The sequence below is a fragment of the Colletotrichum phormii genome (genome assembly GCF_030913505.1).
Source record: "Colletotrichum phormii strain CBS 102054 chromosome Unknown BDP81scaffold_4, whole genome shotgun sequence".
Classification (NCBI taxonomy): Eukaryota; Fungi; Ascomycota; class Sordariomycetes; order Glomerellales; family Glomerellaceae; genus Colletotrichum; species Colletotrichum phormii.
In genome coordinates this window covers 1,710,276-1,729,141 of record NW_026851446.1, presented here as the reverse complement: position 1 = coordinate 1,729,141, position 18,866 = coordinate 1,710,276, and the positions used below count along the sequence as shown (strand labels likewise).

At 51.2% G+C, this 18,866-nt stretch overlaps 3 protein-coding genes across 3 annotated transcripts; all 3 read right to left on the bottom strand.

Annotated features, from left to right (window-relative positions):
• Window positions 1-335: 335 nt before the first annotated feature.
• On the bottom strand, window positions 336-3,258 carry BDP81DRAFT_458628 (glycosyl transferase family group 2-domain-containing protein; the record flags this gene model as incomplete). The annotated part of the gene is made up of 5 exons (XM_060593438.1): window positions 336-694; window positions 752-1,395; window positions 1,448-2,190; window positions 2,244-2,789; window positions 2,842-3,258. 5 exons carry the CDS (start codon window positions 3,256-3,258, stop codon window positions 336-338), a joined length of 2,709 nt encoding a protein of 902 aa, XP_060449125.1.
• A 7,287-nt stretch (window positions 3,259-10,545) lies between these two features.
• Window positions 10,546-12,294, bottom strand: BDP81DRAFT_368373 (Pro-kumamolisin; the record flags this gene model as incomplete). The annotated part of the gene is made up of 1 exon (XM_060586558.1): window positions 10,546-12,294. The coding sequence occupies one exon, from the start codon at window positions 12,292-12,294 to the stop codon at window positions 10,546-10,548; it is 1,749 nt and encodes a 582-aa protein (XP_060449124.1).
• Window positions 12,295-13,994: 1,700 nt separating this feature from the next.
• On the bottom strand, window positions 13,995-14,789 carry BDP81DRAFT_458626 (uncharacterized protein; the record flags this gene model as incomplete). The annotated part of the gene is made up of 3 exons (XM_060593437.1): window positions 13,995-14,154; window positions 14,261-14,492; window positions 14,609-14,789. The coding sequence occupies 3 exons, from the start codon at window positions 14,787-14,789 to the stop codon at window positions 13,995-13,997; spliced, it is 573 nt and encodes a 190-aa protein (XP_060449123.1).
• Between the last annotated feature and the right edge of the window lie 4,077 nt (window positions 14,790-18,866).

The window sequence follows — 18,866 nt, the reverse complement described above, 5'->3', positions numbered from 1 at the left end:
GTGAATGAACTCTCGGGGTGTTGTGTGGGACTTCAGGTCGCTGGCAGTGTTCTCAAAAGGGACGCTTTTATTTATCTTCTTTGATTGGATATCTGTGGATATGCCTGGTATATATAGAGATTGAAAACATTAAATCGTGCTGTATCCATGACGATGCTCGTCATCATCAAGACCAGATGGAATGGAAAAAGTGAGTACAAGACCCATCAAAAACGCTGCCAACAGTCTATATCTCCATGGAGGATCCCGTCTGCCAAATTTAAACTCCGTCCGTCTATAGATGCCATATCTAGAAAATGGTATGTTCATTAAATGGTCGCGTAAGGTGTGCTGGTTTAGAAGGTGAACTTCATCAAAGCCGGGTTGAGGAGTACCGGGAGGCAAAAGTGCGAAGCGATGGACATCCCCACAGGGAAGATTGTCGATAGCCAGCGAATCTGCCACTGTTGGGGGAAGACGTAGTATCCACAAACGATGAGGGCGATCCCAAGTGCTGTGAAGACAAACGTGCCCGCGAAGCTCTTGATGATCTTGGGAATTTCCTCCATGAAGTTGCAATTCTCGACTTCCTTGGAGGTGGCGCCCCACTGGATATCGATCTCGAAGAAATGGCAAAGCAAAGCCTTGGAGACATGGAGCGAGATTCCGCCGAGGAAGATGGTGAAAATGGGCATCCACTTGAAGTTGTCCCAGACTACGTTTCAAATGTTAGCTGTCTGGCTTCTGTCCTGAAGTTGAGAGGGAAACTTACGGGCTCCGAGGAGGGACTTCTGGCCCAGTCTGTACCTGAGCACAGCCAAGGCGACATTGCCAGTGAGCGGGAAAACCACCATGATGGACAAGAAGATGGCGAAGGAATCAAGGTAGTACTTGTCGTAGTAGCCCCAAAACCATCCCGTAAGGAAGTAGTTCATAAGAGTAAGAATCCAAGATGCTCCAATGGCGTAGTAGGTGCCGATGTAGGACAAAATCGTAACCTTTCTGTAGAAGGCAATATTGGAGCAGATGAAGCGTCTGAAGAGGGGTGTGAAGGGGCCACGAGTGATCCAGAAACGGAAGGGGTGGAACAGCAGCTCGTTACATCCGTAGGCGTACTTCTCCCAGCGGGCCAACTCGTCGTAGACTGTGAGCGAGACACCCTCTTGGAAGCCATCGCCGGTGTAAGCGCCATAACGGATAGTGTAACCCGAAGTCTGAAGACGCAAGGCCATATCGAAATCCTCGGAGACGTGAGACTCGGACCAGAACTTCTCGTAGCCATCCTCCATGTAGGAAGCAGCATCTTGGAGAGCAGACCAGCGGAGGATAGCATTGTGACCGACGAAGGGGGAGATATCGCCGTTGGCGACGGCGAAGGTGATGATGGTGTAAATCATCTGCGTGAACCATGTGACACTGTGAAAGGAGTTAGCTGGTATGTGTGGAATGACGGCTCGATCGTACTTACGCCTTCTCGAAGAATGAGTCGGAAACCCGCATAACACCGGAAGTGTACTGAATGATGGCAACCTCGGGGGAGGCCTCCATCTCGCTGACGGCATCCAAAAAGCAGTCACGCGGAACACGGGTATCAGAGTCGATAAGAAGAATATAGTCACCCATGCGGATGTTGCCCTCAGCCCAGGTTCGGCCCTCAGACTCGTCGAGAACCTCGGCAAGAGCTTGCTCGTAGGCTTGATCCTCACTGTCCTGACTCCACCTGCTTCCGCGGTTGATGTGCTTGAGCTTCTCTTCAACCTTGTTACTAGTCATCAGGGCGTAGTTCATATTGGAGGCCTTCTTGAATCTGCCTCTGCGGATGAAAGGCTGCACGCTGGGGTCCGCAGGCTTGGGGTTATGGCCAGGGCGAGCAACCCATCCCATGTTGTGCTCCTCGTAGAATTCCCTGCGTGCCGAGGCTTCATCCTCACTGATGAGCTGCATGCCGTCGTCGTTGACAAAGATGCTAGCGGAACCGCCCTGCATCTCATAGGTGGAGATGGCAGTCTTAAGAGACAGAACCGTGGGCTTGATGACAGCGTTCAGACCCTCCTTATAGACAGGCATCTGGATGGTAACATGAGGAAGTTCGCCTCGATGAGGGCTAAGGCGGCGCGGCGCCTTACCAGAGTAGTTCTTGGAGTTTGCGTGAACCGACGAGATGGGACCGAAAATCTGGAAGACGTTTCCGGCAATAGACAAGAAGAAGAACTTGCGGTTTGTTAGTTGGTGGCAACAAGACACTTAAGGTTTCCAATACTCACAAGACTGATAAAAAGCGTGATTGGGGTAACCGCCACGAGCGCCCAACGCATGTAGCTGCCGTCAACGGTGGACTGTAGGGCCAGGTTCCGATAACCGAGACCCAGACATACCACAGACAAGCAAAGTCCCAACGAAACCATTATGCAACTGGTCAATCGGACTGGCCGTACCTCGGCCTTGAGAGCCTCTTCAAGCGCAGCAGGTGAGAGTTCCTCGACGTTAATGCCGGGCTGCTTCTCGTTCTTCTCGTCACTCTCCTCGGCCTCGCCTCCCTCGTTACGCCAGATGTATGAGATAATCATGTGCTCCAGGCTCTCTGCACGGGCTTGAAGTTTATTGGCATCGTCATCCCAGACGGTGAGAACAGGAGGGTCGAGAATAAAAGCTGCAAAGTGATGCTTCTGACACCTGGGCAGATCGGTCATCCTCTGGAGGACCTGAAGCTGCAAACCCCCGGCAAGAGGGATGGAGCTCAAGAGTTCGCCGCGATTCAGGATTCCGTGAATGATGGACTGAATGAAGGGTGTGTTGACCGTCATGGCACACTAAGCAGGTGGTCAGAATTGGCTATTATTCCGACACTCTTCGAGTACTTACGCTGACGTTGAGCTGGGTCGCCATATCGAAGAACCCATTCGGTACCGTAGATAGCTGAGGAGGAGCGCAGACATAATCGTTACGGCCCTTCTTGAGAACAACACCCTCCCCCAAGTTCCATGCCGAAGCATACATCTTCCTGAGCTGGTCCTGATAGATACTGTGTACAGTGACGTCTGCCCTGAGATCCATGATGCTGCTGGCATGCTTGTCCCTCATACCAGCAGTGAGCGCCAAGCTCACTGTCGACTGTCGAGCGGATGTTCTGGCGCTGTGTGTCCGGTAAGGAGCTGGTCTCTGGGCCGCCTGCGGCTTCGGCTGCGGTGCAAGCGGTTGCAGTGTATTCGGCTTCGACGTTTCGGTCGCGGGTTGGCCCGACGCCTGGTCGGGCGCGAAGTAGGTCTTGAAAGCCTTCATCTTGTGGAGACTGTGAAACGAACGAACCACAAACTGCTCAAACCACTTCCTACCTTGAGGTGAAGAAAGAACAGGATGAGTGAGTGTAAGCGAAAGGAGTGATTGTTGTTCAGGGTAACTAGTAGTTCAGGGGGATGGGAAATCGGTTCATGATATGTGAGACGGGACCATAGTAGAGACTCTGCAAGCGCGGAAGGCATCTATCCTGGGGACAAAGGTCTAGTCAAGCTGCATAGACGGGGGCACCGGGAGCTGAGAGGAATATTGTCTGGTCTAGCTGAGTACGCCAAAAACTATATGGGCGGCCATGGACGCCTCCAATGCGGCAATGAAAGGCGTTAGTCAAGGATCGTATCGAGGAGGGGGGGGACAAACAATGGTTGGCCTCGCCAGCACTCGCCGGTCGACCACGCACGCAAACTTGGGTTTCACAAGCCTAAGTCGTCCGTTCAAGGCGGACTCCTAGCTGAGATGGGACTGGTGACAAGCGGCATGATTCCTGACTCTGGTGCTTAGAAAACTGGCGCCACCCGTGCGTTGGGTGGAAAGCCGGTAGTCAGGTACAAAGAAGGAGAGAAGCTTTCCCCCATCGTGAGGGGGTAGCGTGGATGGAGGCGACAAAGGAGCGTCGAGGCCTTATCGCAACGAGCGGTGCCTCCCCAAGCGTTGCATGGCCAAGCCGTTAGACTGAGAAACAGCCATAACCACCCCTGTGAAGGCAAAAGCATGCTAGCTCATCGGCGTCGCCTTAGTCGACGTGGTCGAGTACTCCGTACCATGATGATGATACCGATCTGGAATAAGCGAGTTGATTACGGGCCACTGGGCCAGCGGGACGACACGGGAAGATCGCGAAAGAGTTCTCGTCAGGCCAAAGAATCTGCCTAGGACTAGACACCAGCAACGGCAATGTTGATCAGGGCACTCGCCCAAGCCGGAGACATGGTAGTAGAAGCCGGCCAGAGAAAATTTCAGCGCTGTTGGTGATCAACACCATGCTAGCAATTACAAAAAGGTTAGAAACAGAAGAACGGCGGATGATGGGCAGTCTAGCTCAGGAACGACCAGAGCCGTCCTGACTTAGCGTAGTCTAAATTGGCCGTCTCCTGAGGCTCTGATTGTGCTTCCAAGGAAGTCGTGTAAGAGCGCAAGACGACTAGTTGATATCAACAGCCGAGAGAGGAAAAGGCCTTTTTCTCGTCCTTTCCTGACCAAGCCTAGCCTTGCCGCAAAGCAAGCCCCCGAGAGGTCTTGGACCATTGAAATCCTCCGCTCGTTTGCTTGGCTTGCGCCAGCCAACCTGGGTGTGGGCGCTAAAATTGGCATACCGCAAGCTGCAGGACGACTGATTCTGGGCGTCTAGCCACTTTCTGCCCAGACCCCACCCCTAGTCACGGCAAGCTGGCAGGACCTTCCGAGGTCTTGGTAACCTTATTCGTCAACCACTTGGGCCAGCAGCCCAGGAACTGCGAATATATCCACGTTGGGAGAGACAAAACGCTGTCCGGGCCGAGTGTGTCTCTACTCTCTAGGCTTCCCGTTGTCTCTGCGTCGCGGGTGGGGGGACGCTCGTACAATAACAGCGATCTTCAGACCGAGTCCTCACAGAGGGTTTGTGTGTTTCGGTGGAGGTGGATTTTTGCCTCGTGAACCCAAATGGAGTTGGCTTCCCGTTGTTGCTTGCTTTTTGGAACAATACGGTATTTTCCACGAAGGCATGCAACAATGTTTCGGGAATGGTATGCTCACAGTCGTTGTCTCGTCCGAGAGCCATGCATGACGGTAACTCGCAGAATGACTTGAGGGGGGATTTGGACGTAAGACGGGAAACAGCTGTCATCCCAAGTAGTGGCGAGGTTCGGGCGGAATTGTCAATATGGGATGATTGAGATGAGATGGGTAGAGATTAGGTGGGCAAGAGTGGCTTGCTGAACCTGTGACATTGCCTGGTCCTGCCGATTTCCAGGGGTGGTATGGCGTACAAACAGTGTTTGTGTGTAGTCTGTAGACCAGGCCCATCCCATGTACGTCGTAGATAGATGTGTTGGTCGTACAGTGGTGGCGGAAGGAAGCCGAGTGAAAGAGGGTGGAGGAGGGACGGGAAAGCTAGGCACATTGGCACGCTGGCACGCCGAAGGTGTTGATGGGCGATGCAGATTGCAAGGCAGCGCAGTCACGGATGGCGGCAGATCCCAGATATCGTTTCCGCATATGGTTAGATAAGGTGGTGTCTTGGTGTGTCTTGGTTGCTTCGGCGGCCTCGGCATCCTTCCACCGGCACCTTCCCTCCCGCCTGTGCCTTGCAGAAACAAAGATGTCATTATGCGTATAGCTCGTTGTGCTGTTTAGTTGCGTACTCATTACCCTAAAAGATGTCCAACTGAATGGCGTGATCCACTACCTATGTAATTTGAATGGCTTATTCGTATATCAGGGCGGCCCGCCCGCCTATCGGGCTCTTCGGGAAGCGGCCGGCGTGTAAGCAGTGCTACTGGTCCTTTCCGCCTCAGGTCACGACAATCAAACATCCAGAATCTTTCGCCCGCAACACCCACTGCAACGCTGCAGATACCATGTGGCTGCATACGACTATCTTGCTTTTCTAGGCACCAGGCTCGACTATGATACGTCCAAACCTCGACTTTCAGCTACGTTTGTGCTGCAATGCTGCACAATGGAGAATAATGGTCTGAAGTTCCCAACTTCCCAACCTCTGGTCGCGCCGATTCCCATTCATCCCGACCGTGGCGTTTTTTCGGTCTTTCCCATGACCTCAGCTGCTTCAAATCCACTTGGGTATCATCGCTTCATCTTTCGACTTCGGTCTACCGAGTATGTATGCAGTCGTTTCGCCATCCCGGCCATGTTCTGCGCTAGAGGCCTGAGCAGTCCGAACAAGTCGAACAATGGGTGCGGCGAATCCCAACAAAGACGCGAGCGACTTTGACAAGCACACAAGAAAGGCTCCATGACGCTGAATTTGCTGAAAGGAAACAAGAAACGTAAGTGTCGGCCTTCTATCCCAAATGAGCCAAGTCTCTGGGCTCTTTTCTAGGTCGACACTGCCCCAGAACGGTCTTGCTGCCAGCGTCCACTGTGGATTGCTTGACAATGGACGACAAGACTCTCAGCCCAGCGATTTACGAATAGTCTCTGTCTGCCTGTCTCAGCTCTTGAGCAAAGACTACCCAACAACTGTTGGCTTCAGCTTTCCGCTCAGTATCTCTATCGGATTGACGATGGAGGTGGCAATTGCACTCTCTTCGCGTAGCGAGCCTACCAGGCCTTCTGCATCAACTTCAGCTTTCGGCGTGTTTGTACTGCCTATCTAGCCAACCCCTGAGCCTGCGCAGATCCCGTCTTCGACTATTGCTATCCCGCATGCAATTTTCCCGGTTCACGATATCTCCGCCCCAGAATTGTCCAATCGAATCCTTGCACCGCCCCATCTCGTCAACCTCACGAACTCATAGTTTTCAGCCAGATTTGGGTTGCCATACAGTTGTTCAGGACATCGTGAAAGATTGCAAGGGTTGCAGCCCTGAGTTTTCCAGGGACCAGAGCAGCCTTCGTCCTTCCAGACCTTAGCTGGTCCCACGTCGGACTCCGGCAAAAGGTCGAGACCAGGCGGCTCGCGGCATCTAGCAGCGCTGGGACCGAGAACGAAAACACCGCCAGAAACTTGGAAAAGTGGCAGACCCTTATTCACTAGTTTCTCCTTTTTTCTTTCTTTTTGCGCCAAAGGCTGCTGGACCATTGCCCTTCCCGAGAGAATCCATTTTAGCATACGCAACATAATTACACGGAAATGTCTTCATCTCGGGAGAGATATCAACTAGCCTCGCCACAGACAGGCGGATAGAAGCAAAGTTCTTGCTGGCTGCTGCAGGCAAGGACTAGGGATCCAGGTCTGCGTCAAGCATCCTTGTTTCTAACGTCTGGCGCAAAGCACAGCATGCTTTTTTAGGGTACAACTAAAAAATTTCGCTTAACTATCCCATCGAGTGCTGTTGGGCTACAGATACATTCACAGAAGGGATCCTGACCACTCAAGGGCAGCCAAGAGTTTTCTCGACCAATCAATGGCCCTATTTGAAAGGTATTTCGGTTGCCTATATATTTTGAGTGTGATAGAGGTACCAGCAATCATCAGAGTTACAAATCGCAACCCCACACTGCTTGCATCCTGACCTCGTCTTCTTTCTCCTATCTCTTCGCAAGTTCCGTGTGACTTCGCCTAATGCTATTCGTTTTTTGTTACAAGACAAGCAACCAGAGGGCTTCAGGAAGTATCGCAACGTTGATACAGGAATGTACAGACCCTTCAGAGTCACTATCGTCGCTCGAGGCCATCGTGACGAATTGGCATGTGTAGATAGGCGATTTTGGTGGTGAAGGGAAGCCAGGGATTCCTAGGGGTAAATGACGTACTGTCATGTATTCCTGATGTGAGGGGTTAAGAGTGGGTAAAAGAGTGGAGCAATGTATCTGTAGCCCAACAGCACTCGATGGGATAGATCACACTATTAAAAAAGGAATAGGATTGTTTATTAGCCAAAATCATCACTATGATCTATAAAGACTGGCCCTTTTTTATAGACCCTACTTACTACCTGGGTTAGGTAAGTACTGCGCCTAGTACTTATCTTCCTATTACGTATACCTTCTCTTTATTATACATACCTTCCCTTTATTATGCGTAATATTAGTAGAAAGTGCCCGTATTAGGTAGTAAAAGGCGCCCGTAGTAGTAGAAAGTACCCGTATTAATAGAAAATACCTGTAATAATAAAAGACGTATATAGTGATAGAAGATACGTATAGTAAAAGTAGTGTATAGGATAGAAAGTTAGGCAAGTATGGTTAATTGGCGTGGGAAGGAGAGTAGGCGGCGACGCGCTATACCCGATTAGGCAGTCCGGAGCCGGAATAATCGTATAATCCGTGCTTGCATTGCGAAAAACTCTTTTTTCGAGGTCCGCCTGAAGCACTGCTTTTTTCGCGTAAAGCTGCTAAATCTGAATCCCTAGCAAGGACGAGTTCATCACATTGATAATGCGGCCGCCCACATGAGTTGGACTCGCGCTCCTCTCGCAGCCTGGTCCCGCTTCCTGTGACCATTCGGTCTGGATTGTTGATACACATCGACTTTGTCAAACGATAAGACTCTAGCCACTTTAGCAGCTTCTTTCCCGCCTCGGCCTGCATTTGCTGGGGTTTTTTGCTGGACCCTTCAAACCAACGAAAGACATGAAAAAATTGGTGAAAAGCAATCTTGGACCAAGGTGTCGACTCTCGAGAAGGGACTTTGACAGCTGGCTAGATCGTCCGTCGTAACGACGCGTGGGCATCGGATCAACAAAGCGCTCCACGTCTTGGACAGCGCGGTTTACTGCGCTTTGCAAGAGTGAAGACGGCAATACCCCTCTATCCGGAAAGGCCAGCTGAAAGACAGCCGCGTACGAGTACGTCTGAACGGCACCCCTGAATTATAATCGGCTACCTACTAGACCAACTTTAGTAAGCAGTTCTATCAATTAATAGGTTAGCTAGGGCAATTAAATTTAGCCATTATTGTCTATTAATTAATAATTAGGTTAATTAATTATGTAAGGTATATAAGTAAATAAATAAATTAATATATAACTAATGTGGTTTACCAGTCAGCCGCGCATTTCCTTATCGTATACTAAGTCGTCTACATTATATAATTAATATCTTTTTCATTGTTGGTTATATAACGTTCAAACTTTTTTATTAGTCTTTGATAAGAGTCACTAAACTAAATAAAAAGTTTTAAAAATTAATTTCTATTTAGAGAAAGAGTAAATATTTTATCCTTATCAAAGACCCATTTTTCTATTCCACTACTTATTTCAATATAAAAAAATCAAAGTGTCTTTTTTTATTAAATTTAACTAGTTATATTTTAAATATATTATAAAGATACTGAAATCTTTCTAATTAGTTATTATTCAAAGAAATTAGGTAAATATACAATTTAGTATGCAATAAGGAAATGCGCGGCTGACTGGTAAACCACGTTATATAAAGATATAAATATTATATAATAGGGCTATAATTAGTAATCTATTAAAATAAAACTAGGGCTAAAGTCAATTATTTTATATTACCTAATAGAATTGCTTATTAAAGTTGGTCTAGTAGGTAGCCGATTATAATTCGGGGGGGTACCGTTCATGACACAGTCTCTCTGACAGAGCCGTCTCTGACAGAGGGGGTAGGACTGTGGCCGAGCCGGGTTACTACACGGCTCGGGTGGTTTGGTCGATTAAGTGAAACGATTGAAGAGCAATACGGAAGAGCAAAGCAAGAAGAAGATAGGTATAGTTAAACGTGTAGTGTCTTTGTTGTCCCTCCCTAGGGAAGGGACACGGTCTAAGCGTTTAAGTACACGGTCGCGTCTGGCACGTGACCGTGCTCAAGAAAGTAAACTCAGGGAAATGTCACAGTTCAGACGTACTCGCCGCGTACTGAAAGAACTTTTGCACAAAAGTTTCTAGAGAGTCAGTCCCTTCAGGAGAATCGAATTTCCCCCTGAAAAGCCTCTTTTTTGTCGCCAAGACTTCAGCTGTCAGCCAGCCGCGAGACCGGCGCGGGGCTCGGACCTTGGACCTTGCCACCCGCCGAGAGTACGCTATCGAAACTCGAAAACGATCTATGGTCAAATTCGGGAAATCGAATCTGTCAGGCAAGCCACGCGACGAGAATAGCCGGCTCATGATATGCGTGCGAAGCCATTCCCACGGCCTCGGGATCGCATCGCAGGACCCTTGGAACTAGGTTCCTTTTGGGGAAGTCGACAAGAAAGTCTTGTTTCACTCTGTCTGTCCTCTTGTCTCTCATCCCCAGCTTCCCAGCCCTATCTTGAGCAAAAGCTTCCTTTTCGTCGGACCCTGGCGAATTAAATTTCCGATTCTTTCACGTCTGATCTCTGCCTCTGCCTATTCTTGGTCTCTTCCGCGATGGCCAAGTGGATGTCAGAAACGACACCGCATAAATTGGCAAAGTTGCTTATGTTGGTTTGCAAGTGCCCTTGGCATAGTTGTGATTCGCTCGTGGCTGATTCCTTCTATTCGGCATCAGCTTGGCAGATTATGCTTGATCATCGAGCTTCTGTCACAGAGCTCAGCATGTCAAAAGAGGCTTCTGGCAGGAGAATGAGATGGTAACAGTAATTCAAGTGTATTTACGATTAGGCTAGCCAGCCTCTGAAATGAACTTCAAAGTGCCAATCATTTCGGCTCGAGAGAAGGCAAAGCGATTCTATTTAGTAAGAGCAATCTTCTTCATCTCCTCAAAGTTGGGAAGGCCGAGTCCTGTCACGGGATCCCAACCCTGAGTGCCGTTCCATGTCGCAAAGGGAATGACACCAGACCCTTGCAACGGCTTGCCCGACTGCAAGTCCGTACCGCCGCAACCCTGGGCGAAGCCGGTCGTGACGTCGGTGAGGCCCTTGAATCCTCTCTTATACAGCCACGGGTTCATGAAGCCCATGGTCGGCTGTCCGGCGCGGATCCTGGCGTCGTTTAGAAGTCCGACGAGGCCGGCCATCAACGGGGCGGAAGCCGAGGTGCCACCGGTTCCAACAAGCTTGTTGGCGTTGACGATGGCGAACGGGGGGCTGGCGGAGTGAGCTGCGATATCAGGGAACCCGCGGCCGGTGAAGTTGGCAAAGGGCTGGTAGTACGCCTTCACGTCGGCAGGAATGCCGGTCTGGAGGTATTGGGCCACCATCGTCTCCTGGTACCACGCCTGCTTGAAGTAATTGCTGAAGCCGCTGCCGGACGCCACCCACGTGGTCTCGGGCCCGAATGTCTGGGTGCCGCCGACGGCGGTGATGTACGGGCACGTCGCGGGGAACTGCGGTGTGAACTGCGGTGTGTTGCTGCCGTCGTTGGCGCGGCACGGTGCGCCGACACCCGTGTCGCCGCTGGACTCGAGGACGCTGACGCCGCGCAGGCCCATCATGCCGATGAGGTTGCACACGCGCGTGGCGTACTCGATGGGGACGGTCTGCTCGTCGTCGCCGTACGAGACGGAGAGCACCTGCGGGATCTTGTCGTTCTCCTGCGTCATCATGAACTGGTAAAAGTCGAGAAACGGCTCGTTCTGGTTGTCTGCCTGCGTCGGCGTGCGCAGGTTGGGCACCAGGGGCGGCTTGCCGCCTGTGAGATACTGTGTGATCGGGAGGGTCTTGACGGCGGCGGCCATGACCTGGGCGTCGAGGTTGGCCTCGCCGATGGCGCCCTTGGGGTCCTGGTGATCCTGTCCGCCGTTGACGAGGACACTGGTGAACTTTTGAGGTGGCAGCTGGAACCTGCCCAGGAAGGCCGTGAGGTCGTCCTGGCGGGCGGACTGGTTGAGGAAGCTGGCGAAACCGACGCGGCTGCCTGCCGCCGGGTCGGCCTGGTAGGCGCCGTAGTTGTATGCCAGCTCGAAGCAGGCCGGTGCGAAGACCTTGGAGCAGTTTGCGGTCGCACTGGGCCCGGTGCCCTGCCTGCGAGAGAGCGGTGCGGGCATCTGCGGCAGCTGGGCGTTTGTGAAGGCCGGGTCGGACTTCATATTGCCAAAGTATGTCGTGGGCGTCACCAGCTCAATGTGCTCCGTCATCGCGTTCGGGATGGAGTACTCGGTTGTCCGCAGCTTCATGGTGCCCTGGACGTCATAGTACGCGAAAGTGGCGCCGAGCATCTTGTTCGCCGTGCCAACGTTGGTCGCAAAGTTGACGAAGCGGCCGTTGTCCGTGTACGATACGTCGGTGACGTTCTCGTTGGCGAGCCAGGTCTGGATGGCCTTGACCGAGGCCTCGGCCGGCTTGAACATGTCGTTGACCTGAGCCGCCGTCAGGTACTTGCCGTAGTTGGGGCTGTCTGGGTCGGAGACGTCCCTCAGCATGGGCTCCAGCTTGTCAATGTTTTGCAGCTTGATGCCGATCTGGAGGTTGATCTGCTGGTCGTCGGCGGCCATGTTCGTCATATGGACGCCGTTGGCGAGCGCGGCTGCCCTGGACATGAGGCGGGCTTCGATGCCGATGAAGGCAGCCGCGAGGGCCAGAAGGGCTTTGAGAGGCGCCATTCTGGGTGCTCTTCCTTTTCTCTTTACTGTGAGGGGCACGAGGATGGGTTGGTGATATTATCGGGCGCCGTTCGTTCGTTTCTCGCAGAGGTCCGAACGTGAGAGAGCGCGGCGGGGGAGGAAGAAACCAGATAGCCCAGCTATGGATGGAAGGGGAAATCAGAAGCACATGCGGATTACGGGACCAGCTTGTATAACGTCTGAGGAAACGCAACAAGAGCCGATTGGGACGAAAATGATCACGGGTCAACAGAGAGAGATTCAGGTCCTACCATACAGAAGTGCCCGTCTCGGCCGGGCATCGAAAGGTTCCCCCTTACCGCCGGGAACTGGATCTCCCCTCGAAGAACTCAATGCTCCAACTGGGACAGGTGCGACAGTTGTGACAGAACTTGTCGTAGGATTCTCGCGGCGGAGGCCTTCTTCGTCCCAACATTTCTACTCGCGTTTTGATCCGACTTAAGGTTACAGGTTTCCAAAACAATTGCAAATCTGCATGTTTCAACACAGGAACCCTGCCCCTTACCCGTCTTCGCAACTTGCCGGCGGGAAGACTAATATCTAAGTTATGGTCCGTGGAGGAGTGCAATGCAGGAACCGTTAACCTTCTTTCGACGAACAATACACAAATACCCACTCGGTCGTCGTACGCTATCTCTTCCGTGGTTTGCCATCCCAGAACCTCGTGGTCTAGTCGCTCCTGGGTCTAAGCTTGTCATTGGTTAACGGCGTTGGTGTAGAGCAGGGTGTAATGCCCCAATGGGTTTTGAGAATATGATTTGTCGATCGTCCGCCGTACATCATGATCGCTGATTCTTTCGCTTTCCTATCCGCTGTGCTTTTCGAGGAGGGGAGGGGCGAGCTATCTCTGGAGTCTGCGGGGGTGGAGGATGAACCGATCGCCAGTGTGATGTTCAAAACAAGCCAAGAGAGAACAAGACATGTGGTTGCATCTCTTGGCGAATCCAAAAAGCTTGATGGTCGTTACCGGGAACCGAGAAGCACCCCCGCAAATCGTCGGAGACAAGCAATTGTGCCGCTCTCTGGTTCCGTCGATCAAGTTATATATCAGACGCGCGTATAGTCTCGTTCGAGAACACGTCAATTAATCATGGCTCCGCCCGCAAATGCCAAAAACAATTATCGTGACCAACTCGGCAAAACCTTTACTCATTCTCGATGAGCTTAAATGCCTTTTTCCTCGGCGCTTCTTTGGCAACATAGTGAACTCCAAAGCCCGAGGGTGGCCTTGCGGCAAATGTAACTCACAAGTCCGAGCTATACTCGTTTAACCATTCTCCCTGTTCCTCGACACCTTTCATCAACGACTAACGGGCAAGAGAATGCACGATGAGCACACATTTCACCTTTAGAACTTCACAATTACCAGTGACCAGCGCGGTCTCCGTGTATACTTGCATTGGGTTCTTCTTTCCAAGTTCCTCTTCGCCAAACTAGACATTATCCCACAAATATTCCGGTCAGGGGTCGAATAAACCATCTCAACTTCCACAACATGAGGTGGTACTAAAACACGACGGAAAGTTCTTCCGACCGAGCGCCCCTACGACAAACCAGTACGACTCTCTAAAAAAGGTACAGGAGACTGACACAACACCATCAGTACCAGCACACCGCTATGACAATCCGTCTGTGCGTCTCGAGATCGTTGCCGTCGCTATGAATTCAAATTGATTCACAGGAGGCACATACGGCGCCATTGGTGGAAGGGGATGGGCATCTGGGATGATAATATTCACCAGAGCCTTTCTCCCGTCGTACGGTGGCTTGAAGTATCTACAAGGTGTCGATAATTCGACTCGTCAGCCGAATGAACGGAGGACAAAACTCTATAATGACTTGCGAGTACGAAGGCAAGGTTCGGTCGGGTAAAAGAACTCACCGCGTGTCCCTGTAAAAGTGGTTGATGTAGAGTTCAAAGTTCGAGGCGGAACGAAACCTTGCCACCCTGAACTGGAAGGCGTCTGAACCGGCGCTCCAGCAGAGGACGCCGTTGCTGGGGTAGTTGTTATCCGGGCCCTGGTTTGGGGTGACGCCGTCCCATTGCCAGGCCGTGCCACAATGCGCTCCGCTGACTTCCACGACGTCTTCCGTGTTGAAGTCGTAAACGTCGACTAGGCAAGGGGAGCGGCCGCCCCGGGAGTTAGTCTTGAGGATTGCGTGGAAACGAGCCAGGCCACACATCGCGCGGCGTGGTTCTGGTGATCAACCGGGCTTGATTACTACTCACATTTGAGGGTGCAGGTGTACCGCTCGTCTCCGTTCTGTTTACGGCAGACGGACTCGAGGTTGCTGAGTGTGAAGTCTTTCCATGGATACCGGAACTTGGCGGCTTCCTGCGTCTCTAGTACTGGCAATGCTGTGACGAGAGAAAGTAAGGACAACAGAGGAAATAATGTGAGGAATCCCATGATGAGCGTTCAAAGAGGCTTCGATGATGGGTACTTTGTTTGCTGAGAAATATCTTAGCAGCTTTGCGATGTTGTGAATTCGAATGTGAGTCTCTCAATCTTCAGGGATAGAACTGACATGATTCCTTGGGGGAGTTTTATAGAATCTCGGGAAGACAGCCCGTGGCGCCCTTGTTGATCGTTACGGCGGTGGTATATCATATGCCTAGACCGCTCTTGGCAGAGTTGCCATCAAAGACGGATCACGATGCAAGAAACCGACGGTATGCCCACGCGGCCCGGTGCGAGCATCCGTGGTTGTACGCGGTTATACACCACGGCGATTGTGGATTATACGAGATACCAACCGTGGTCAGATAAAGCTGGAGGTATTACCAGAAAATGATCAATGAGGAAGACACAGAATCCATGGTATGTGCCTGAACACATCCTAATCGCTGTTCGTCTTGAGCCACAGTGATACAGTCTCCCCCAGTAAAACGACTCCAGCAAGTAAGACGAGCTGCCGACGGTTCACAGGAGTTGAGTAGTCCATATGAAGTACGAAATCACTCGTGACAGCACTTGCCATAAAAAAACCAAACATGGCCCATCACTAGCCAGATCTTCAGTGCGGTTAAAGCAAGGCGGCAGAAGGCACAGGAAGAGATGCCCTTAAGTTGTACACACAAGAGGTTTACAGGAATGTCCATGACCATGTAGTACCGTTCAGGCGTTTGATGGCCTTGTCACTTGTCACAACTGACGGCCGTGTCCGCTCGGCCCGCGGACACGATTGTCTTCCCTTCACTAGGAAAATATTCGAAGATGTGTATCAAGCCGAGCCGGTTCTGATCGTACATCTTCCATAGAATATCATGCGTCTTCGGCCAAGGGATATCGACGTATCAAATCACAGATATGCAACGGCAGATCACAGATGATTTTCATCGTGCTACCGGGAACGGCAAATTGCCTCTCTACCTGTCCCGTGCAACTTCGTCAGGACAGTGGAAGAGATGCCGCAGACATTTGTTTGCTTGATACACACTCTTTCCCCTCGTCCCACCTCTAATACTTCACGGAACATCGGCACTCCAACAAGAAGCATATCCAGTCTTCTGGAAATGCAAGCTAGTAGCCTGATCAACTGCAGCCATCCAGCTGACGATGCTGCGCCCTTGAGCCGGAATGAGCGACCTTCCCAGCCGAATTCGGCCAACCATTCCTTTCCAGAAAAATCGAGTAACGCCTGCTACAGAGCGGTCCTGCCGAGAGCAGCAAGCCGGAGACTGGCCGCCATCGTGGCCAACGCATCTTTGACGTGATACCGCTCGTAGTCTTCGAACGCTATCGTCAGGGGTCGCTTGATGGCTCCTCTTCGGGTATGAGAGGCAGCGATCGAGCGGTGAGAAGCTTTCCCAGATATCCAATGGATATTCGAGGCTGGCTCTGGCACCATCTATGATGTGCACGTTGTCGATCTCCGAGGTGAAGCCGCTGAAGGCAGCACAGCTATCGTTGACTTGGTATTTGACTGGTTGCCTCGCGCATCGCGGTCAAACACCGGACATCGTGTCTAACAGAGCATGCTACTCTGATATTCAAAGCCAAGAATAACAGTTTAGGAGCACTCACACCGCTCTTCACGAAGCTATTTCAACTACGCGATTCGCAATGCTATGGAGTGATCACAGCATTGGTGCAGAGTATTCGTGTTTCCTGTTTGTGTGACTGCCCAGGGAAACAGCCTGGGTAACTAAGCTTCGTGTTGCCTGCCCACGATGTGACCAGGATTGATTTCGAAAAACCCAACGGGACCTGTTGCCACGAGGACTGAAGGTTGGACGGTGGAATCTGGGTACAGGCTAATCTCTTCCACGGCTCCACCCGTGACAGGCAAACGATAGACGACGTTGCTGATGTTGGATGTCTTTAAGCAGAAGTTTGGCAAAGTTTAAACAGACTTCTCAGACAACGAGGCGGGCATGACGCCTTGGAGTTTGCCGGTATCTACATTAGATGAGGACTCAATGTCATCTGCGTTGAAAGGAAGCTAGTCTCCTCCAGTGCCTGTATTTTCCCTGGTACAGTTGAAGATCTCGTGATAAAGCCGCACGTGATGGACGGCTCAAATGAGATGGTGCGTACTTGACTGTCGAAGCCAAGCACTCTGCATCACCGAGGCCACTATCTACAATCCAGTACTGTACAAGCTACCTGCTCGTATCATTGGTCATACGATGATGCTTGTGGTTTTGAACTGTTGGCAAATCTGTTTCTCCACCAGATTCAGCAGAGGCCTCTAGCAAACCGACAACTTGAGTACTTGTACACCGCCTTTAATCTGCATGGGATGAAGAGAAATGTATGCTGATTTAAATCCTTCAGGATAGCAAGCAACTAGTCATCCTGGTGAACAAGCCAAGTAATAGGCTCAGTAAATACAGATTGCTCTTACACGCGTAGGAGGCGGGAAGTTCTCCAAGAATAAAAAGGGGAAGAGAATAACTATATCCCTACTTACTTACAAATTTGAACTTTGCTACCACGATATCCAAACGTTCTCAGTGCGTTCTAGTAGGTCAATCCTCTGCGTCATCCTTCCAACTAGCTGGTCCTGCTTCTGCAAATATCAGAGAACGGCTGGCCATTTGGCATCGCAGACAGCCACGCGTGTGGTTATTCTTACAGGCAAGTCAAATTGATATTCTTATACAAGTGGTCGCCTTCCATGTCTTTAAATTCCTTACTGAATATCATGTGAAGACAAATCAGGGCGCAGAACAGCACGATAGTGATAGTACGACCAAATTAGAGCTGATTTGGAGCCTTGTCCGAGGCACAGGGCGACACGATAGTACCAATACGACATAGAGTTGACCAGGGGCCATGCCCGAGATATATATGACGAGCTTCAGCGTAACGAGACTCAAGCGGCCGAGGCTGCCCAAGATACAGAGGCCTGGCGCGCGGCGCTGGTGGAGGATGGCTGAGGCGGCGGTGGAGGAGGGGTATGGCTGACGTGTCTGTAATGGCGAAAGGTGAGACTAGGAAGCAAGCTGGGTAGAATGAAACAGCCTCAGGGATTTGACGGGCATGGAAAGGGTGAGGCATCTCTTATTCCCTTTTCAATTTCCAAAATTCTCATTCTCTTCTTTATAAAAGTCCCTGCTTGTCTCCTCATCCTTACTAGACAATCCATCCCACCACTAAGCAAAGTGAGTTAATCGTCAGTCGGATATGCTTCTTCTGCCAACCCTGCTGAAAGGAAGTCTGCCGGGTATCAAGCCAGAAGGAGAGACTCATTACTTGTCTCTTATAGCCTGGGCCCGCTACAAGTTTGTCCAGAAAATCCGGGAAAATCTGGGAGAACAATCACTTTTATATCACCATGGCCCTTATGCATTACGTTCAGTTCCACATCATGTTTTGGATCTCGGTATGCTCTTCCAAACCGTCGCGATATCTTGCTACGAAGTCCATCATATCCATGTAGAGTCATCGTCACTATTGCAGTGGACTAGAACTGGCAGTGTTAATCCTCTTTCCTGGACTTATTCTAAAAAACTGAACCTTTCTTCCCTCAGCTTACCATCAATCCTCAATGTCATCATCCGCATCACCAAGCTCTGACTAGCTACAACAACTACCAGCAACCTCGACCTTGGTAGCCGTTTCGCTACGATGCTAGAAGACAACGGACGCAAGACTCATCTCCTGAAACGAACCAAACCCAAGGCCGTCATGGCTCGAATCGTCCACGACTCAACGTCTAACTACTTCCTTGACAGGGTCGAGTCTCTAACAAAGGATGGCAGGCCCCGCTGACTGATAGTATCTGCCGGGGTCGCTGAGTAAACCTGGGGCCGCGGACCACGGGGACTCAGACGGGACGGGAGCGCAAATGTTCCGAGGAGGATCCCTCAGGGCCCTAGTGACGCTCTGTGCTCTAGATTATACATATTGGAGCTATCCGTAGTGCTGGGTTGACTTCATCCTGGCGATTCGCCGAATTAACTCCTAAAGTTTTGGAAGTGTCGACTTTCACATGTTGTACTCACATGTTGTACTAGAACGCCTTGCGTCGAGGGGATC